The 20,437-nt window shown below is 53.2% G+C and overlaps 5 protein-coding genes across 5 annotated transcripts; 1 reads left to right on the top strand and 4 right to left on the bottom strand.

The window, feature by feature from the left end:
• Positions 1–37: 37 nt before the first annotated feature.
• On the bottom strand, positions 38–3,220 carry J4E87_005345 (uncharacterized protein; the record flags this gene model as incomplete). Its single annotated transcript, XM_049376958.1, has 5 exons — positions 38–265; positions 1,639–2,214; positions 2,289–2,691; positions 2,745–2,957; positions 3,012–3,220. 5 exons carry the CDS (start codon positions 3,218–3,220, stop codon positions 38–40), a joined length of 1,629 nt encoding a protein of 542 aa, XP_049233183.1.
• A 1,206-nt stretch (positions 3,221–4,426) lies between these two features.
• J4E87_005346 (uncharacterized protein) lies at positions 4,427–8,010 on the bottom strand (the record flags this gene model as incomplete). The annotated part of the gene is made up of 5 exons (XM_049376959.1): positions 4,427–5,057; positions 5,108–5,682; positions 5,727–6,287; positions 6,336–6,767; positions 6,811–8,010. The coding sequence occupies 5 exons, from the start codon at positions 8,008–8,010 to the stop codon at positions 4,427–4,429; spliced, it is 3,399 nt and encodes a 1,132-aa protein (XP_049233184.1).
• Positions 8,011–8,553: 543 nt separating this feature from the next.
• J4E87_005347 (uncharacterized protein) lies at positions 8,554–12,188 on the top strand (the record flags this gene model as incomplete). The annotated part of the gene is made up of 3 exons (XM_049376960.1): positions 8,554–8,950; positions 8,998–11,054; positions 11,103–12,188. The coding sequence occupies 3 exons, from the start codon at positions 8,554–8,556 to the stop codon at positions 12,186–12,188; spliced, it is 3,540 nt and encodes a 1,179-aa protein (XP_049233185.1).
• A 446-nt stretch (positions 12,189–12,634) lies between these two features.
• J4E87_005348 (uncharacterized protein) lies at positions 12,635–15,789 on the bottom strand (the record flags this gene model as incomplete). Its single annotated transcript, XM_049376961.1, has 4 exons — positions 12,635–12,719; positions 12,778–15,090; positions 15,212–15,512; positions 15,573–15,789. 4 exons carry the CDS (start codon positions 15,787–15,789, stop codon positions 12,635–12,637), a joined length of 2,916 nt encoding a protein of 971 aa, XP_049233186.1.
• Positions 15,790–18,935: 3,146 nt separating this feature from the next.
• Positions 18,936–20,334, bottom strand: J4E87_005349 (uncharacterized protein; the record flags this gene model as incomplete). The annotated part of the gene is made up of 6 exons (XM_049376962.1): positions 18,936–18,971; positions 19,019–19,087; positions 19,133–19,778; positions 19,832–19,864; positions 19,916–19,984; positions 20,327–20,334. The coding sequence occupies 6 exons, from the start codon at positions 20,332–20,334 to the stop codon at positions 18,936–18,938; spliced, it is 861 nt and encodes a 286-aa protein (XP_049233187.1).
• Positions 20,335–20,437: the final 103 nt, after the last annotated feature.

Below are 20,437 nucleotides of genomic sequence, written 5' to 3' on the forward strand. Positions count from 1 at the left end.
AATGAACGGACCATTGACGTCGGACAAATGTCGTCTTCTACAAGCTCTTAGCACTTACAGGCGTTGGCATGCTGCGGATCCTCGAGACAAGGTATATGGCATACTTGGGCTGGCGGAGCTTGGTGAGGAAAGGGGTATTGTTCCTGTTGACTACGAAAAGTCTGCCGCAGAGGTTTTCCATGATGTTGCCACTGCGATTATCAGATGGACTAGCGGTCTTGCAATCTTTGCCCACATCCACCATGATGCGGACTATGACGACCATCTAGACTACGAGTCTTGGGTTCCTCAATGGGATCAGTGGCAGCCTGTACCACATGAACAGATGATGGGCGGGCTGTCCCCTACGTCCAGCGCATACGGAACATATAAGTTTACTGCGCCGAACGAGAGTATCACACAGCCACGTGGCCGGAAACTCGTGGTACATGGTTCAGTATATGGAAGTGTTTCTTCCACAACCATATTGCAAGAAAGTTTTTCAGACCTCAGCTATGTAGGTCGACTTGGAAGTACGAAGATTATTCTGGATTACCCGGTCGATATACTTCTCGACTACTGGCGGCAGGAGGTATCCGAAGAAGCCCCAACGGGCAGCGATCTGAGTCCCGCCATGATCTCTATGGCACGAACATTGACTGGAGGACAGGTCAGACATACCGTCAATTACTACCAAGCGAGAGAAGAAAACGTGACGGAATATTTACAGAGTTTCTTGGATTGGATTAGACTGTTATATACAATTTCTAAACATGTAACAGAAGATGGCACAATCATGTACGATTTTTGTGAAGCTGGAAGTGGTTGGAAAGTCTTTGGAGCCTTCCTGTCCCGCTTCTTCCATCGATGGGCACTGTTTCGTATCAAGGACGGATCTTATGGCCTCGGACCTGTCTGTCTACGAGAAGGAGATCTTATCGTGGTTCTGGAAGGAGCATACACGCCAGTTGCGCTACGCCCCCGGGGCGAGAACTACCTTCTTCTAGGTCAGGTGTACAAGGACGAGATCATGCAAGGGGAGTTGATCGAGGAGATGGAGAAAGGAGTTCGGAAACGACAGCATTTCTTTCTCGTCTAATCTACGGGATTCAAGCAAAGATCGCAAAACAAGGAGTACCATCGCCGCCCTCCTCAATGCTTCCGCAAATACAAAACCGCCCACCCCAACAACCTATACACCACAACAATAACCAGCAAATACCCCACGTACTTCCCCGTATGCCCCGTTCCAAACCCATAAACCGCCAGCACCGCCTTCCCATCCACCAAACACTGATCCTGCAACGCACTCGGATACATACACTGACACCCCCCGCCCTCCAACCTCTCACACTCATAACTCCTCTTCCCAAACTCATTCACCATCATGCCCCTAAAGACATACGCCTGATAATCGATATAATGAAAAACATACCTCCAAAACACATTCAGCGTATCCGGCTGAACCATAAACCCATTCACACACATCCAAAGGCCATTCGCAAACGCCGTCGCCGCCAGCGCAACAACAAAGATGGGTATGAGCGACGAAAGAAGAACGACTAGAGACTCCGCGGCGAGTAAATCCAAAAACAACCACAGCACCCACATCCAAAACCCGTCGGCCCCGGGCCGGAAATTGCCGAGCCAGTAACTCACCACACTGAACAGTATGGTGATGAGAAAGAGGTACGGCACGCCCACGACAAAGTTACTCAGCATAAACGCCGTGGGGCCGTACAGTCCGTTCGCGCGCTCTTTGCTGTATATGGCGAGGTCTTCGAGGTACGCGGGGATGTAGGCGACGGCCATGAAGGACATGAAGGCGCCGCCGAAGAAGATGGCGTTGGTGAAGGCTTGGATGTTGGATTGTGTCGGGGAGAGGCGCAGCCAGACTGTGCCCATCATTATCGCGAGGCCGAGGTACATGGCTATGCGGATGCCGTAGGCGACGATGTCGCGGTGGGATTTTAGGAAGGAGCGGTGGGTTAGGGTTAGGGTGGTGTGGAGGGGGGAGGCGTGGGTTTTGGCGGAGGCTGGAGAGGATGTGATGGGGATAGATGAAGCTGTTTCGGTGGCGGCACGGATATTGGCGGTTAGAGATGCGGAGGCGGGGGAGGTAGCCCAGGAGGTGTGGAGGTGGGTGAGGCGTTGCTGGGCGGTGGTGCTGTCATGCGAGAAATCCGTGTTGATGAGGTCGATGACGAATTCGGCTGGGTTCGTGTAGAGTGGCATCTACACACAGGGTGACATGTCAGCTCCTTGCTCCTTCAATACTGTACGATAATGGAAAGAAAAACAGAACATACCTCATACCCCAACCCCCCAAACCACCCCTTCACCCCCTCAACCCCGCCATTAAAAACCACCTTCCCCCCACTCAACAACATCAACCTATCAAACAACCTCCACGTCGCCGTAGACGGCTGATGAATACTCGCCACCACCAAAATCCTATACTTCTTCGCTATATCGCGCACAAACTTGATGACTTCATAGGCCGCCGCCGAATCCAGGCCACTGGTCGGTTCATCCAAGAAAAGGATTCTGGGGCTAGTGATGAGTTGGCTGGCGACGCTGACACGCCTTTTCTGGCCGCCGGAGACGCCTTTGCGGATGGGGGTGCCGATTAGGGTATTGGATTGGGGGGTTAGGCCGAAGTGAGTGAGGAGGGAGGTTATGAGGGTTTTGCGGGAGGAGGTGGATATGGAACTAGGGGTGGTGAGTGAGAATGCTTTGGGATAGGGAGGGGCCATGTCGATTACCTTGGGAGGGCGAGCTGAGCAGCGAAGTAGAGTGTTTCGCGGACGGTGAGAGAACCGATTAGGGCGTCTTCTTGCTCGACGTAGCTGCTTAGTTTGCGGAAGGAGGATAGGGTTGTTGGGGCGCCGTTGACACGGAGGGTTTGCTGGATGGTGGCTTTGGGTATGGCGGCTCGGTGGGCGAGGATGTTGAGGAGAGTTGTTTTACCGGAGCCACTGTGTCACTTTCGTTAGGTATCTGTATGTGAGGCTGGGATGCTGTGGACGTACCTTGGACCCATCAATGCCATCATCTCTCCGGCTTCGATCATGCCGCTCACATTGGATAGGAGATCAAGTGGCTGTTTAGACGTCCTATCTTTGACCGTGACAGTGATGTTCTCCCAGCTGAAGCTTTTGACTTCATCGTTGGCCAGATGCGCATAGTCAGTGCCTGAAGCAGCCTTCTCAACGTCCTCCGCAGTACTAGCTGAAGACATGACTGAACCCGCGAACCTGATCAATACTCCGTGACACCTTTGTTTTGGGTGGGAAGCTAAGTGAAGGTACACTTATTGCGCACGAAATCCGTAAGAGCTAGCCAAGTACAATCCAACAAAGAAAGGGCAGCCCGCACGCATATAACATGCGTCTGCCCCCCGATACACTCACGCCCCCAAACCCCGACAGTCCACAGCCCGCTGCGAAGACCCCGACGGTCCGATATCACAGACTGTCATCGGCGACAACAATCAATCCAGGTCACGGTAAGGGGTGGCCTGAAATCTGCGATATGCGGCGCTGAGATCTGCCACCTCACATGCATGCACACCTCAGGTAGGAAAGACCCTTACACCATCTCCAGTGAGATCAGCATAATCTTGTGGCTGAAAAGTTGTCTTCCAACGGGTTTCTGCACGCCTGTATCGAACGGTTCTAAGCGAGTGTGGGTGATGAAGCGTGGCGTGCAGAAGCGATGATGAATGGTATGTGGGTGTTGTGTTTGTGATTCGCTCGTACAAGATTGGGATGCAGGATGCAGTATGTTTGAGTATTAGACGCCGGATTCGGGGTCTTATTGGAAGGTCTCCTCGCAGTGCGGTGCGGCGTAGTATCATGCCTACCTAGACATGCTGATCGGCCTAGCACTCACCTGGGCAGCGTTCCAAGGTTACACTCACCTAGGCACTCTTGTAGAACAGCTCTGCAAGCTCGTACACCCATCCCGATAACGAAGCGGTGAACATAAAATATCGAATCGTCATGCCATGTCGGGTCAGCAAATCCGCTGTTCCGTGGCGTAGGTGAAGCCCTATCACTCGGGCGTGCAAAGAGCTGGCTGAGTCGCTTAGATCAGCACCCCTGTCATCTTCGGCGACGTTGTACGCGCACGGACGGCGCCTCGTGCGACGTCGCCGAACTGCTCGTAAGGCTGGCCCCAGGCGCATCTTCTTGCATCTGCGATTCGACTGCAACGATTTGGAGTGGGTACGGCCCCGGACGCCGTCTTGGCTATGTATGCTGCTGCACGCGTTCCCAAAACGTGCTGACCTGTCAGATCTATTGCTGTGTGTGGGCTAAAGATAAAAGTCATGTTTAAATTCGCCACTATAGCCAAGGTGATGTTGCAGCTACAACAGCCTTTCCTGAAAAGAACCGTCGCCACGCTACATAATGGTCCACAAGAACGAGATACCTGCCCATCTCTAATACATAAACTCACTAATCTCCAACAACTGCGCATCCAACGCCCTCTTCGCCTGCACACTAGCCTCCCTATTCTCTGCATTCAACTTCTCTTCATACGTCATCTGCAACAACCTCTTCACCTCCTCTTCACCAAACACTTTGCGTGGAACCCCGAAGCCTTTACCGTAGTCTTTGGCCCGAGCGATAATCGCGTCTGGACCCGCGGTGAAGAGATCGAAGAAGAGGGCTGCGTAGGGTAGGGTGGCGCCGTCTTCAATGTTCTTGAGGTTCTGCTGCAGGACGAGGATGTTGAGTTGCATCAGCGCGCAGCCGTTGGTATTCATGCGGGTGATCTTGGAGGTGCAGAGGTTGAGGAGGTAGGTGTCCATTAGGGTGGCGAGGCCGCGTGTGATGTGCACGTATGAGGCGGTGGGTATGTAGGTTGATACTTCGGTGTCGAAGGAGACGAGCGTGGCGTTTAGCGCTAGGATGGCGGGGTCGGGGTCGCTGAGTAGAGTGTCGATGTAGATGTTGGGCTGGATGCTTGCGTTGAGCGAGTACAGGATTGTTGAGCGTATGGAGAGGTGCAGGGTACGGAGTACGCGCGTGCTGAGGGCTTGGTAGGTTCCTACTACTGCGTCGAAGATACTGCTCGTCGATTAGTAAGAACCGGCTTTCATGGATGTCGAGACACTTACGCGGCTGTATCTGCGCTCAATGGGAGGTAGATATGAGCGCTCTGCGGCCTGGGGTCGGCAGAGGAAAGCTGCGTCCATCGTCTATTGTGCCTCTGGCCACTCGACTCAGCGTTGATCGGGTCAGAGGCACGATCACTAATATGCCGAAGTTGGGCGGTCTTGGTGGCCAGCCACTTCATGCTTGTGTACAGCAAACATAAGCTGACGATACTCTTCTTGTCCTGTATCATGTCCGCTTGATCTAGAGGCTCGTCGGCTTCGACTGCTTCTATCAAAAGAGCAACTTCACTTTCGACGGCTTTGTTCAAGCTCTCTTGGTCGGACGAGTCTATTCGCACCAGATGGGCAATGAGGTCTTCCATTGCCTCGGACTCTGACCATACGGCAGGAGCCTTCATTAGACGACCACTTGCTGTAGCCTGTGATCGACTGACGAGGGCTTTGTACCAGCCAGTGCACTTTTGAGCGTATGTGTCCATTTGATTGACGATGAGTTGGGAGAACGCTTGGTCATGGGGAAGGTTATCCAGCATCTTGCAGAAAGCTGTGATGAGTGTGAAAAATTGTGCAGTACCCTGTTGAGTTAGGATGAGGAGCATATGACCAATGGGGAACGTACCTTGAAAATAGGCTTCTTAGAGTGTTTCGACCATTGAGTGTCCTCGTTGAAAGAGTCAACCTCGATGAAGGTCTGGGAACATAACTCGATAAGAGTCTCATCAAGCTGCGGATGGAAGACGTTGACAAGAAAATCGTCCAAGAATGAGGTCAAAGTGCTCATGCTAATGTCAGCGTTCGAGGGTACAACCTCCTTCAGCCGGTTAAGGAAGTCTAGTGAGGGCGGTAATAGTATACCCATGTTGAACACACTAGGCTCAACGAGCAACTTATGCCCAGTCGCACTGCCATCGAGATTGGTAGCCGTGTTGGTGTTGACATCCTCTGGTCTCTTTGAGTCAGATACAAGTCCGGGTACAGATGTTTTCAGGATGACCTCAAGATCGTCTCGCTCTTTGGATAGCTCAGACGCTTTGGTATCCACATCGGATAGCTTGAACATGCGCTTGCTCCGGTCCCGAGGAGCGCGAGAGAATGCGCTGCCAGTAGATGCCTGGCCTTGGCCGCCCCTGTAAGACGCTTCGCCATCCGTAGCAAGATAGTCGTGAAGCAGTGACCGCATCTAGATTCTGTCAGCCGAGCAGCATGTTCAGTACTGCAGATAACCAACCTCGCTTTGATAGAGCTTCCACAACTCTTTGAAGCCGCGGGTCAACGTCGCACTTGATGCACCTCGGTTCTCCCGACGGACGATGCCGGCCACAACATCGTGCACAACCCGGTGGCTTTCCGCAATCGCTTCGAACCGTGCATAAAGGGTCCACATCAAGTCGTTCAACAAAGTTGTTCGAACATCCTCGTTTTCTACTTCAGTCTTTGCCTTGCCTTTCTTCTTGGCGGAGTAGGCTCGCAGTATGCTCGGGTGCCGTTGCGCGACCTCGTTGTTAGACTTGTCGACAACCTTGAAGAGCTCGACCGGTAGGCGTTGCTCGATGGTGTCTACTGCCATGTCTAGGCGGCTCATCTTGTTCAATGCTTCCATGACCAGCCGTATGTACTGAAATGTGTCTGTTTCGGGGTTGTGGGTGGAGTCATCGGTCATCTAGAAGTGTCAGTAGGGTATGTGTTTGATATGGAAGACATACTGGTTCAGAAGTATCAAGGCCATCGAGGAAGTAGTAGAGCAACCGACCCCTCGCATCAGTCTGGGCACGCTGAGACAGGTCACCCTTGACTTGGTTCTGGGCATACTCCTTCCACCTGTCTTCGCAGTAGGGCGATTTGAGGTAGAGATGGCTGTGGAGTTCTTCGATCAAGATGTCGGTCAGAGACACTTCCTGATTGCTGAGGTATGTGCGCAAATCTGATAGGGCGCCAATCTTCTCCATCTCAGTCTTCCGTATCATACGTAGCGCATCTTGTAGGATGTCTACTGCTGTCAAGAAGCGCTTTTCTGATATGCGAGCCTCCAGCCGCTCGGGGACGAGCTGTAGTTTCTCGATCGTGTCGAGCATCTGTAGCATCTCATCGTAGTTCTGGGATGTGGTCGCAAACTCTCTGAGCTCTGGCTTGGCTGTAGAGAGGGATGATTTGGCCGCGACAAGCGAGCCTTTGAGGGTCCTGACACGGTGTTGGGAGTTTTGCAGGCTGGACTGAATCTGATGGAAGGTACCGATGGAACTGTTGAAACCCTGGTGGTGCTCGTTGACGATGCCTTTGAGCGCATTCTGCAGCTGGTCGTGTGTCTGCTGGAACTGACCAGCTTGGCTTGCCAGACCGAGCGAACTTGAGTCCATAAGCTTCAAGGCGACTTCGATGGGCACGCATTGGTCTTTGGTCATGAAGTCCCAATTCTGCCGTATGTATTGGAGGACCTCCTCGATGGCCTGGCTGCCCTGTCCGTTGTTTGCGTTTCTGGGGCGGCTCCCATTCTGGCGCTCTCCACTGCGTCGCTTCGCCTGGCTGCGCTCGATGCTGGTAGGCCGTGTGACCTGGCGAGGGCTCTCGTCACGCCCTGCAAATCCGCCTCCCCCATAGCCACCCGCCCTGCGCTCCCGGTCGCCGCTGGGCCTCCTCTCCATCTCGTCTTCCTGGGCAAGACCACCGTAGCCACCGGGTCGTCGAGGTCGCTCGCGCTCATTGCTCGGTCGGGGTGGGTAGTCGTCCTGCTGCGCGCTCATGCCGCCGTATCCGCCTGGTCTTCGCGCTCGCTCGCCGCTCGGTCGGCCGTCGTAGCTGCCGTCGCCGCCGCCGTACCCATTATATCCTCCCCCGTTGTAGCTGCCGTTGGCGTTGGCATAGCCTCCATTGGCTCCCGCCCGCGAGTAGCCCGGATTGCGCGACATGGTGCACTCAGGCGTCGCGCAGTGTTGTGTTCGGTGCGTGGCTTATTTGGGCATGCATGGTGCGCAATAGTGAGGATTGCGCGTCATTGGGTGTCCATGTGGTGCATGTGTACTGTTGCGGGGAGCTCGGGGGTGTTGGAGTAGCAGCAGGGATCACCAACGCGAGTCTACTATGAGAGCAAGGCCGAACATGAACATAAGGGCACCTGAGCATGATACGATGCAGGTGGAATAATGTTGCGCTTTCTAGGCCCTCAACGAAATATTATAAATTAGTATAATCATTCAGAAACTCTCATATAAAAGTTGTCTCGCTGCCATCACGCTTCACAGACGCGCCAAGACATTGATTCCGCACGTTTCGCCGTTCCGCGCTCCCTGGAAGCTCTCACTCGCGATTCTTTATCCAACCACCAACGGAGGCAGCCTTCAGCCTCGCGCCTTTACCTCTCTGCCCTGCCCACCTGCTATGTCGCGCTGATCCCGTCTCGCCTCCGAACCAATCGCGAATCCCATCTCCCCGATCGCGACTTCTCTCCCAGCATGGCTGCAGTTTACGCGAATGGCGCGAATGGCGTGAACGGCGCTGGCAGCATGTTCCCACCGCCGCGCTACTCGGACGTGCCCAGCTCCATCACCATCTCCGTCGCCGATGAGGAGGGAGGCCAGCTCGATGTCGAAATTCCCCTAGACGAGCAGATCCAGGACGACCCAACCGAGCTGTGCGACATCCTAGAGGCCGAGAAGAGCGCGACGTCGACGTGGGTCCAGGTCGCCGTCGCCTATGCGAAGCGCAAGAGGATAGAGACGGCCATAGACGTGCTGCGACAGGCCACCCAAGTCTTCAACCGCGCGCGCGGCGAAGACAGGCTCAGCATCCTCAACGGCCTCTGCTGGCTGTACCTGCTCAAATGTCGCGAAGCACCGCGCGTTAGGCCTCGTATGTCATCGGAATCTTTACATGTGTACCATGACTAACACGTACAGAAAACGCAGATTCAGACGTCAAACTCAAGGAGTACTGGATCCAGTCGGCCACCGGCGTACTCAACGATGCCTCCCGTATCAGCCCCTCGCATCCCCCGCTGTTCCTCGCTCGCGGTGTCCTATACCTTCTCAGGGCCTCACTCCAGGGCCCGGCGACTGCGGCCGGCTCCACTGTCAGCCCCGAGCGCATGGAGACGCTCAAGCAGGCTGCCAAATGTTTCGAGGACGCGCTGAGGGCATCCGGCGGCAGGAACCTCATGGCTAAGATGGGAAAGGCCCGCGTCCACTACTCCATGGGCAAGTGGGCAGAAGCCTTGAAAGGATACCAAAACATCCTCGAGAGCTCGCCGGACCTCCTCGATCCAGATCCACGCATCGGTATTGGCTGCTGTTTCTGGCAACTTGGCCACAAGGACGAGGCTGCCAGCGCCTGGCAGAGATCTCTCGAGCTCAACCCAAGTTCCAAGATTGCCTTGATTCTACTGGGCATCTACAACTTCCAGCAGACCGCCAACCTTTCCACCTCAGACCCCAAGTTCGCCGCACTAATCAAGAAGGCGACTGGTGAATACATTCAGCCCGCCTTGAAGATCGACAACCAATACCCCCTGAGTTGTGCCACAGTCGGTAGCTACCTGGCACTGAGGAGAGATGTCGCCAAAACCGAAGACGTAGCGAAACGCGCCATCGAACTCACCGACACCAACGCCATAGCCAGTGATGGTTGGTACCTACGAGCCAAGGTCGCCCATCAACAGGACAACACTTCACTTGCCGCCGAGTACTACCAGAAGTCTGATCAGGCCCGTGGAGGCGAGGAGCGGGGCTTCATACCAGCCAAATTCGGACTGGCCCAGATGAACGTCCTGATGAACAACTACGATGGCGCAAAGTTCCGCCTCGAGAAGATCCTCCAGCAATCGCCTAACGTTGAAGCCCAGACATTACTTGGTACTCTGTTCGCTGAAGACGTTTTTACCGCTCAGAACAACAAGTCCACCGAGGACAAGTCCGCTGAGTTGAAAAAGGCATTGAAATATCTCGAGAGCGTACAGAGCGCATGGAAGGATCCCAAGAAGAAGGTCGTCCCTGACCAGTCGGTCTTGCTCAACCTGGCTCGACTTTACGAGACCGATCACCCCGAAAAGAGCTTGAAGTGTCTTGAAGAAGTGGAGCAAATGGAGATTGAAGCCATCCCAGAGGAGGATTATCCAGAGGGCGTCGAGGAGGGTGCTGAACTCACAGCGGCACTTCGCCAACTCCTACCGCCACAACTGCTCAACAACATGGGCTGCTTCCACTTCCAGGCCGAGCGCTACGTGCGAGCTCAGGAACTCTTCCAGGTGGCTCTCAACGCCTGCGTAAACGCCGAGAACCGCGACGACACAATCGATACGGACGCACTCGTTACCTCGATCAGTTTCAACCTTGCCCGAACTTACGAAGCCGAGGGCCAAGCGGAGGAGGCAAAGAAGGTCTACAACAGTCTGCTTCAGCGACACCCCGATTACGTCGATGCACGCATTCGCCTTACCTACATTGCGTTGAGGGAGAACCCACAAGACGAGGGACCTAGAGCGATGAAAGATCTCTTCAAAGAGAACGAGGACAATGTTGAGGTGCGAGCCTTATATGGGTGGTATGTCAACAAGTCGAAGAAGAAGACCTCCAACTTCGCAGCGGACGACGAGCAGCGACTTTACAAGCACACTCTGCAGAAGTCGGACAAGCATGATCGCTATTCGCTAATGGGCATGGGCAACATCCATCTTGCTATCGCGCGCGAGATGCCACGAAGTTCAGAACAGGATAAAGAGAAACGTCGGAAGAGCTACGAACGAGCTGTGGAGTTCTTCGACAAGGTGCTCCAACTCGATCCGAAGAATGCGTATGCTGCTCAGGGTATTGCCATTGCGCTAGTAGAAGACAAGAAGGACTACTCCACAGCCCTGCAGATCTTCTCAAAGGTCAGAGAAACACTCAAGGATCATAGTGTCTTTGTCAACTTGGGACATACGTATTGCGAGATCAAGCAGTATGCGCGAGCAATTGAAAACGTAAGCGCATTCCCCCCCTACATTGTTAACCTTGCTAACACATCCAAGTACGAAGCAGCCCTATCCCGGAACAGACACAACGACCCAAAGATCCTGGCTTGTTTAGGACGAACCTGGTATCTTCGAGCCAAGCATGAAAACAGCATCGCCGGATTCCGCACTGCTCTCGACTACTCAAAGCAAGCGCTTGCGGCCGCTCCTGCAGACCTCAACTCTCAGTTCAACGTCGCCTTCGTCCAGTTCCAGATCGCGACCCGAATCTACCAGCTCACCGAACAACAGCGCACGCTCGAAGACGTCGACCAAGCCGTCACAGGTCTCAACGAGGCGATTGAAACACTTGAGAAGCTCACCAAGGAGGAGAATCCGCCCTTCCCACGAGCCGACATTACCGCCCGTGCAAACATGGGTCGCAACACCATGGTGAAGCAGCTCGAGCGTACCCGCGAGAAGCAAGCCGCATACGAAGGCGAAAACGCGACCAAACTCGACCAAGCGCGCCGCATCCGCGAAGCCGAAGTGCGGCGCCGCGAGGAAGAAAAGGCACGCGCAGAAGCAGAAGCCCTAGAGAAGAAGCGCAAGTACGCAGAAGAGCAACAGCGGCTCCTCCAGCGCGACCGCGAACTGATGGAGAAGCGCAACGAAGAAGAGCGTCGCCGCATGGAAGAAGACGAAGACAAGGAAGTCCGCAAAGCAGAGCGCAAAGCACGTGGCCCCAAGGGCCCCAAGCGCAAGAAGAAGGACGCCGACTCCGACACCGACGGCCTGCCTTCCGACGACGACGAGCCACGCTCAAGACGCAGACGGACGACAGCCAGTGGCACCGAGGACCTCTCCGACGAAGAGCGGCCCCGCGAGAAGAAGAAGAGGAAGCTCGCCCGCAAGAGCGAACCCGTCGGTAAATACAAGTCCGCGGAGTTCATCGACGATGAGAGCGACGACGACGGTGCCGCGCCCGCTGAAGACGGAGACAAGGCTGATGGTACGGCTGGAAGCGACGACGAAGGTGCCGCAGCTGCTGCGCCTCGTCCCCGCAAGGCCCGCGTCGTCGACGATGAGGATGAAGACGATGACGCTATCGCCGCCCCGAAAGCTAATGGTGACACCGCCATGGACGATGATGAGGATGAGTAGCGCTATCGCTTGTCGTTCCATGGCGAAGGCCAACAGTCTTGGAAACAGTATCACCATCTGGCGTTCGTTTGAAGTTATCCGTCTAATCTTTTTTTCTTGTTGCCTCTTATTCTTCCTTTCTTCTTAGTTCTTGCATCAGCGCTACGGCGTCTCCGGGGGTGGGGGCAGACAACGGGGGGATTCATATCATCAGCTCCATTTTATTGTACGGCACTACTAAAATTTGTATACCACCACATGCAGGGGCGGGGGCTTATAGAGATGCAATTCAAAGTAAATGTACAATATGAATTCATTGTATGATGTCGTTGCTGATGATGATTTCTTTAAGCTGCACGTGAACCTAGGCATATCCCTGAAGACCCTGGAGCCTACATCAAGCTAAAAACATGCGAAGTAGGTGGGCCAGGATCAACGTAGGCTCCAGAGTGTCCGGTTTTTTATTATTAAACAGCCCATTCGTCCTTGTCGTCTTTAGCGGTGATAAAGGGTTCGTCGACGAGCTTAACGGCGAGTTCACCACACAACACACTGTAGCACGTTAGCCAACATCCAAATCAAGAGATCACTGTGAGAAAAAAAGACTCACCAACTGCTCCCAACCAGCGCATCCAACTCCCTAATCGCCCTCTCCCTCCCCTTCCCCACCTTAACCCCCCTCTGCACTTCCGCCTGCAACTCCGCAATGCGCTTGCCCCTCGCAATCCCCGCAAGCTCCACCACCCTCTTCGCAAGACAATCACTGTGGAACGCATGCTGGCACGGAAACACAAAGAACTGTCTCGCCAACAACGGCAACCCACACACATAGCACCTCTCCCCGGGTTCCACAATCGCATAACGCTGTTCCAGCGCTTTGATATCCGACTTGATATGCGTAGCCGTCGCCTCACTATCATCCATCTCCTGCTTCAAGCCATCAATCTTGTGGCTGTAGTCTTCGAGCGCGGCGCAGATTTCCTCTTTGAAATCGTCGATGACGACGAAGTCGGGGAAGAAGGGGATGAGGTCTTCGATGCGGAGGAGGTCGACGCGGCGGAGGAACTCGATGGCGGTTTTTATGCCGCTGGATTGCGAGATAACTTTTTTGGCGATGGCGAGCCAGAGTTTTTTGCGGAGGACGGGGGACGTGTTGGAGCGGTCGGCGACGCTCGAGGCGAGGTCTATTTCGTCGTATTTTAGGGCGAGGTCGACGGCTTGCGCGTATTGTTGCATGGAGCTGTAGATGTGTACGCAGGATTGGACGCGCTTGTGCTGGATGCAGAGGCGGAGTGCAAAGTCGGCGTCGTAGTTTTGCTCGTGAGCGAGAGATTGGCCTTCGAGGTAGGCGAGGAGGGCGGATTCGTCGGTTGTTGGGTGGGAGGCGTAGATGGAGATGAGGGTGTTGTGGATGGCGGCGTCGGTTGAGTTGTGTTGGTTGATCTCGAAGAGAAGGTAGCGGACTGCTTGGTTCTGGTTCAGCGTGGCCTTGGTGTGGTTGTTGTAGTTGAGGAATGCGGGGATGAGCTTCTGCGCGTCGAAGTTCGAGTGTCGCATCATCACATCGACGAGCTCGACTGGTACGTGGGCCATGAGCACAGAGCTGTACTTGTAGAAGATCTCGGGATCTGTCTGCTTCTTGAGGACGTCCAGAGATTCTTGCCAACGCTCACGCTGCACCCAGTACGAGAGTACGTAGTTGTAGTCGTTGACCACAGTAGCAAAGTAGAGCAGCTCTTCCTCTCGACCGTGACTGCTGATGATCTCGTATACAGTCTTACGGTCAAGATCAGCCTTGTACTTGGTTACAAAGTCCTGATACTCTTTCCGGATGACTGATAGTTGATCATGAGTCTCGGCGGTGTTCATGCTCTCTGAGAGTTCTGCTTTCGTGGTAATAGTGTCATCGAGAGTATTGAGCTTGGCCATGTAGAGTTCAATCAACCAAGTAGCGACCATGGTCCGTTGCATTATCGATGACTTCTTCAATGTGGACAGTTTCGTCACCAGGTACTTCCGTAGCGCGTCCTGCTCGCCATTGTCGATGAATGTCAGCGCGACTTGCTCAAACGGCTTCGTACTTCGTCCGTAAACAGTCGCAGCCTCCATCCACTGGCTCTTGCCAACAAGGTAGTCGCCAGATGCCGTTGCCACTGCATCTTTCTGCGCTGGTGTTTTGGCGTACTGCGATGCAGCCTCGAATTGTTGTGCTCGGAGCATGATTTTCCAAACGTCGCGACTCTCGTCTTCGACAACGATCTCGAAGATCTCCTGGCTCGTGAAGAGCCAATAAGTATTCCTCTTCCAGTCAGCAACCAGACCAAGCGCACTTTGTCCGGACTCCAGCACAACTTGGTCATGGACAACAGTGTCGTCGAGGCGGTTGATAGCTACGACTCGGCCTTCGACTAGCTGAAGAATATGCCACTGGCTCAATATCATCGAACTGACAGGATCTTGTGTCCGTCGTGTGCGCCCGCTAGCGGTTTGTGAAGGTGGCACCTGTGATCTAGGCAACATCTTTGAGTCTCCAAGAACTTTGCCGCCAAGCTCAGAAGTATCCTGTGATAGATACAGCTTCCCATGCAAAACGCCTTGTGAAGTAAGCCAGCCGAAGATCCTCTCGGCGTTGGAGTCCTCGCGGTGTGGGCTGTCGTTGTTCTCCGGGGAGATGGCAAGCAGCGAGGCTGCCGTGGGGGCGACATTGGAGACCTCATGTACGGTCGCAGATTCGCTCTCAAACAGCTTCGAGAATATAGATCCGCTTCCTTCTGATCCCTGACGTCCAACTTTGCCAGCGAAATGTAGGAAAGTCGAAGGTGTCGCGACGATGATGCGCCGCAGGTCCGTTCTCCCGGGCACCGTATCCGTCCACAGTCCAGTAATAGGGCCATCGTTCGTCCGGTATACGCTCTTCAAGTATCTATCAAGCTGTTAGTACGAATCACAAGATGTCTTAGAACCGCGTTGCCAAAGCATAGGATGAGAGATACATACTAGTAAAAAGTTAGCAAGATGTTTTGAGAGTTATCCGTGGCAGCTACGTTACCCTCTCCTCCCTCCTGTAGAACTCGGATGACGGCTCGATATACACCTCGTAAACGTTACCGTCTGACGCTCCCACGAGTATCTCGCGCGTCGAAGCAGTGGGTTGCGAGGGGTTCCACGAGATACTCTCTATGACAACGCCCTTCAGCCGTGACAACGCCTTCGGTGTCCGGGATTGTGTGTGGAGGTAGTAGTTTTCGGCGAGAGTCGTGGTTATGATGAGGTGGGATGCGGAGGGGTCGAGAAAGAGGCGTCTGATGACACCCACTTCTGAAGGCTTCTTCGGAAGATCGATATCTTGAGATATATGAGCGGCTGTCCAAATCTTTCGTGTGGTGTGTGCATTGCTATACGAACCGTCTATATCTGCGGGACTGTCCAAATCGATGCGTAAGATGCGCCCGGTGGACAAAGCCAGGACGACGACATTATTCGCTACTGCAGCCGCTACAAAGTCGGAAGATACTGTGAACTGTAAAGCTACGCGCTCTATGCTGAACATGGGGCCCGAGGCGTCCTCCTGCATGTTGCTTGTGCTGGGCGGCGCATACCCGCTCGAGGTGTCGTAAGCCATGGTGGGCTTGGGATGTAGCTCTCAGCTATCGTGGGCTCGTAGTCATTGTTTGCGCGATCACCCGCTGTCTCAGTGCTACTTCTCACTCTGCTGCGGCTTCGACTGTAGCTGTGGGCGCACCTGCTCGGTGGTGACGCCTAAGCTTGGAGCTTGGACTTCGGCGATGGAGCGGAGATAAGCCGGCGTTGGCGTCGCGTCATGTGAGTTCGCGTTTGGCACTCGATTGACCTTATCCTACAACCCCACTTCTCTAGACCATCAATGAAAGGTAGATCTCTAATACTTTGCATGCAGCTGCAAGACTGAGCACAGTGAATACGGTGTGTACATGGGAATTACTGAACGTCTGCAGCACAGGACCGCGCATTCACGATGCCATGGCCGTGGAACCCTCCTGCTACTGCGCCTTCCCTTCGCACCACGATCATTTGATCTAGATCTTCGCTGCTCCAGTTCTTCGGTTTCTCGACCTCCGAAACTGACAACTTTGCCTCTCAACCGCTCAAATTCCGCAGCACCTCTCAATCAATTCCAAGGCACGCATCATGTAGAGCAACCCCTCAATTAGTCCTTATAGTTACTGACAAGATTAGGGATCTCGGCAAAGAAATGGTACGTGTGACCGTGGGCACCAATAAAATACCCTTCACATTTCACAAGAAACTCCTCCGCCGGCAGTCTGAGTACTTCTCTCGCGCATTCGGACCCAACTTCAAAGAAGGCAAAGATGGCGTCTTGCATCTTCCCGAGACCTCTAAGACGACTTTTCGCCTTTTTCAGACTTGGGTCTACCTTCAAACGACTCGATCGCCTCCAGGTCTTAGTGAGGTGAAAGCCCTGTTAAGCCCTGCAGCGCGCATGACCCGATCTTTGAACGCTGATGTCTCAGCTCACACGCGTACAATGATGGAAGAGACAAATCAAAACAGATCAGATGCTGACTCTGACTGTAATAACGATGTTTTGAACAGCCTCTTCCATCTCTATCGCTTTGCGGATGCATACGAGTGCGTCAAATTGCGCAATGACGTTATCAGCGCCTTCAGCGACCTTACGAAAGATGGATTGGCTCCCGACCCCGAAACAATTGCTTTCATGTTCGAAGAGTTACCTCCTTCTTCTACCATCTGTCAATACTTCGTCAAGAGTGCTGCGCTGAATTGGGGCCACTACAGGGGCCCTTATCGAGCGCTACTCGAGGCTACACCGCTGCCCCAAGATTTCTTAGTAGAAGTTGTGCGAATCAACCACAAGCTTGCAAGCAAAGGCAAAGGAATGGATGCATTATGCAACGAGATAAAAGATCGCTGTAACTTCCACGAGCATGCAACGGAAGATGAAAAGCAGCTGTGTAAGTCAAGAATGCTTCAGGACGCGCCGTACATAGACGCTCTGATCTTAGCGTGCTTGGAGGTCTCGCAAGGCTATCAAATGACATAATTGATCATGTCAGCGCTTGGGGTATGCAAGTTTCTTCGAGAGTGGAGCCAACTACTGGATTTTGACGTGTTTAGTCAAGATGATCCTAATCATCGCCAGTCTACAGCTATAACATGTGTCTTTACGACTTCTTGTCATCTCTATCCCTTTCTTAATAAATCCGACTCAATCTTCTACGTCTCCAGCATTGTCAACATTCTTCAGCCACTACCATTCAATATGACATCGGCGATACGCTGTTTACTCTCCTCATCATCACCACTCTCCTACCCCATACATTAGCACATATCCTCAACTTCATCAGCACAACACAACCTACCGTCAAAAACACCTTCCGAAACTCCTCCTCCTCCAGATCAAACCAATTCGTGATATCCCTATGACTTCTATCCCACGGCCACTTCTCATAAAGCCTACGAATAACACCCTGATACACCTTAACCCTACTAAACCCAGCAGCGCGCAAACGATAAACAACCGGCGCAAACACCTTCAACAAACTTCGCAGGACAGGCCACAGCGGGGGCTTGGGGTAATAGTCCCCATCAGCTGCATGATGATCTATCTGGAAGATGATTACCATTTCTTTGTTAGTCACCATGAAAAGGTTTTCCAGATCAGCTACAACACGCGCGGAGCCACCCCAAATCTGATCCCAGCTGAGATCAATGCGTATGTATCGAATGATATTGGCAGGCACGACTCCTCTTTTCCAGACATCTTGCGTGAGGAACATCCCCAGCAAGCAAGCACCCGGGGTGTACATTATGAAGCCGCTAGTGCGGTACCAGTGCTCTGCTATCTCTTTTGCGACTGCTTCACCCGTGTACTCGGCGTACCTCCAAGTATCGCGACGCATCGCAGGGTCTTCAGGTAAAGGCGGTTGAGCGTCGAAGAAAGACCGGCCACCGCGGTCGTGGCGGAAATATCGACTTGAGCGTATTCCAGTATCCACCTCACGACAATCAACAACGTAATGTTGCCTGCGGGGAGGAATGAGATAGTCGTAGACCATGTCCCTCACTTCGCGAGGGAGAGCTGCGCGGAAGGCTGTACAGAAGTTGAGCTGGGATTGGCGATGTTTTTTGTGGAGCGCAAGTAAGCGGGTCGGGCTGTTGTTGTTCGGTTAGACGTATGTTCTTACGTGGAGTGGGTGAAGCGTACTCGACTGGATCAGGTTTGGGATCAGGTTTCCGACGTGGATATTTCCTACTTGCAGTCAGTCGTATATTACTACCTAGGTATACACGAGACTAGAACCGTTTAACATACATCCGCCGCTTCAGTGCGTGTGAAGAGTCATGATGACCGATTTTCATTGCGGATCAGTAGCTAATGAAACAGACTGTCAGTCCCAAGCGAAGTTATTGGGATTGGTAAGCACAAGACGTAGCTATTTTTCATCTTCGATTCTAGGGGTGCAAGCGCCTCTTATTCCCAAAGACGAGAAGATAATTGTGGCGGAGTCATCAACTTGCAGGCAACAAAACGCGAAGGAACACGACGCTAGTCCGGACGCGTACCTGGGTATCAGCCAACCGAGGCTGCAGCAGACATAATCAAAGTTGTACGAATCATAAAATCATGCACAGCTTTCATTCCATGAGGCTACTCAAAGTTCTGCCTGCGTAACAATTCTCTAATAAAGACCCTTGCACCTTCTCCGTGTACATACAGCGCACAATGTACACGAGCCCAGCGGTTGTTCAGATGTTGGGATTTGCCGACAACGCCCAACGTTCCTGCCACAGCATTAGAAGACATCAAACCGAACCTTTCAGCAACATACCAGGCAAACCATGAACAGCCCTTCTTCCCCATCAAACAGCGACGTGAAGTCCTTGCAACAACCCGCACTCTGTACAGTAATGCGACTCAGCCCCTCCCTTCTTAGCTGGTAAACAACAGGACCCAGTCTCTCTAGTTGCAGCCGTCGAGCTGACATGCTAGTCTTGTGGTGAAGACGTATGTGCAAGTTGACATCCTTGTTCTCGATCTTGCCGAGTGTACCTCGTAGCTCATCGAAGTAACCAGTCTTGGTTTGGTATTCGGCCACGTGAACGTGCATGTGCTGGACGATAAGGCCTGGTTTGAGGCCTTTTGAGAAAACGTCGCGTTCCAAGAAATCGGGGATCAGGTTCAACCTACGGTGACTGAAGCAGAACGTCCGACTGCCGTACCAGCTTTCGACTATCTCGGTGGCTACTTCGCGGCCCATGTAGCTGTCGAGCCACCATTTCAGACCGCGCTGTCCAGTTGACTTGAGGCCTCGTATCTCCTGGTTGACGAAATCCATTGATGTGCTCTGAATGACGTGTCTTCTATGATCTTTGTGTCCGGTGACGATCTCGCGGTAGTATGGGCCGATGATTTCGCTGTACACCATGTCTCGCAGTTCTCGAGGTAGGGTGGTATGCAGCGTTGCGCAAAGTTGAAGACATGCGAGCCGGCCTCTCTCAACAGCCTCTGCATGCTTTGCATCGCGTCGGGTCCGTGCTACAGTCCGTTTGTCAGACAGTTTTGATGCCGAGTCGTTTAGATTCCGTCGCCTAATGTTCGGTCAGCGACTTCGCGGTGCCGGCGGTGGTATGACGAAACATACTTGTTGGCGGCTTCCTGTTCTTTTTGTTGTGCTCTGGAACTTATTAGCGGATGGGTTCTAACAACCCTAGGGGCATACACTCACTCGTTCTGTCGCTTCTTGCTATCCGCAGGCTCATTGTCGGTAGCAACATAGGCTCCAGTTGTCTCAGGGCTGGTTGTAGACATATCGGAGTATTGCGATAATTCGATGTAAAGTACACTGAGAGGGTTCAAAAGTTGAAATGGGAAGAGCCGGGAGACAATTCCGAGCGAAGGAACTCGGAAGGGGCCCTGGCACAGAGCAAACTCGGCAGACAGGCACACCTACCCTGACCACTGACAGCCTGAATTCCCGGAGCTTGCGACACTTCTTTCTATCGATGATTCTTTCCTACGAGTATAGTATGTGTTTCGGCAAGCGTGTGCGGCTGGTCGTCAATGTCCCATCACAGTACCATCGCCTCCGCCGTCATCCCCACATCTCTCCTTCATCCACCCAATGATGAGCATGTACCGAACCATATTCGGTCTTTTCGTGGTAGCCCGACCGCGTTGAACCAAGCACGCCATATAAGCAAAGAAAACGTAAAATTTAATGCGTCTTATTCATTCATCAGCAACGGTA

The sequence above is a fragment of the Alternaria ethzedia genome (assembly GCF_023757985.1).
Source record: "Alternaria ethzedia strain BMP 0044 chromosome Unknown scaffold_11, whole genome shotgun sequence".
NCBI classification, from domain to species: domain Eukaryota; kingdom Fungi; phylum Ascomycota; class Dothideomycetes; order Pleosporales; family Pleosporaceae; genus Alternaria; species Alternaria ethzedia.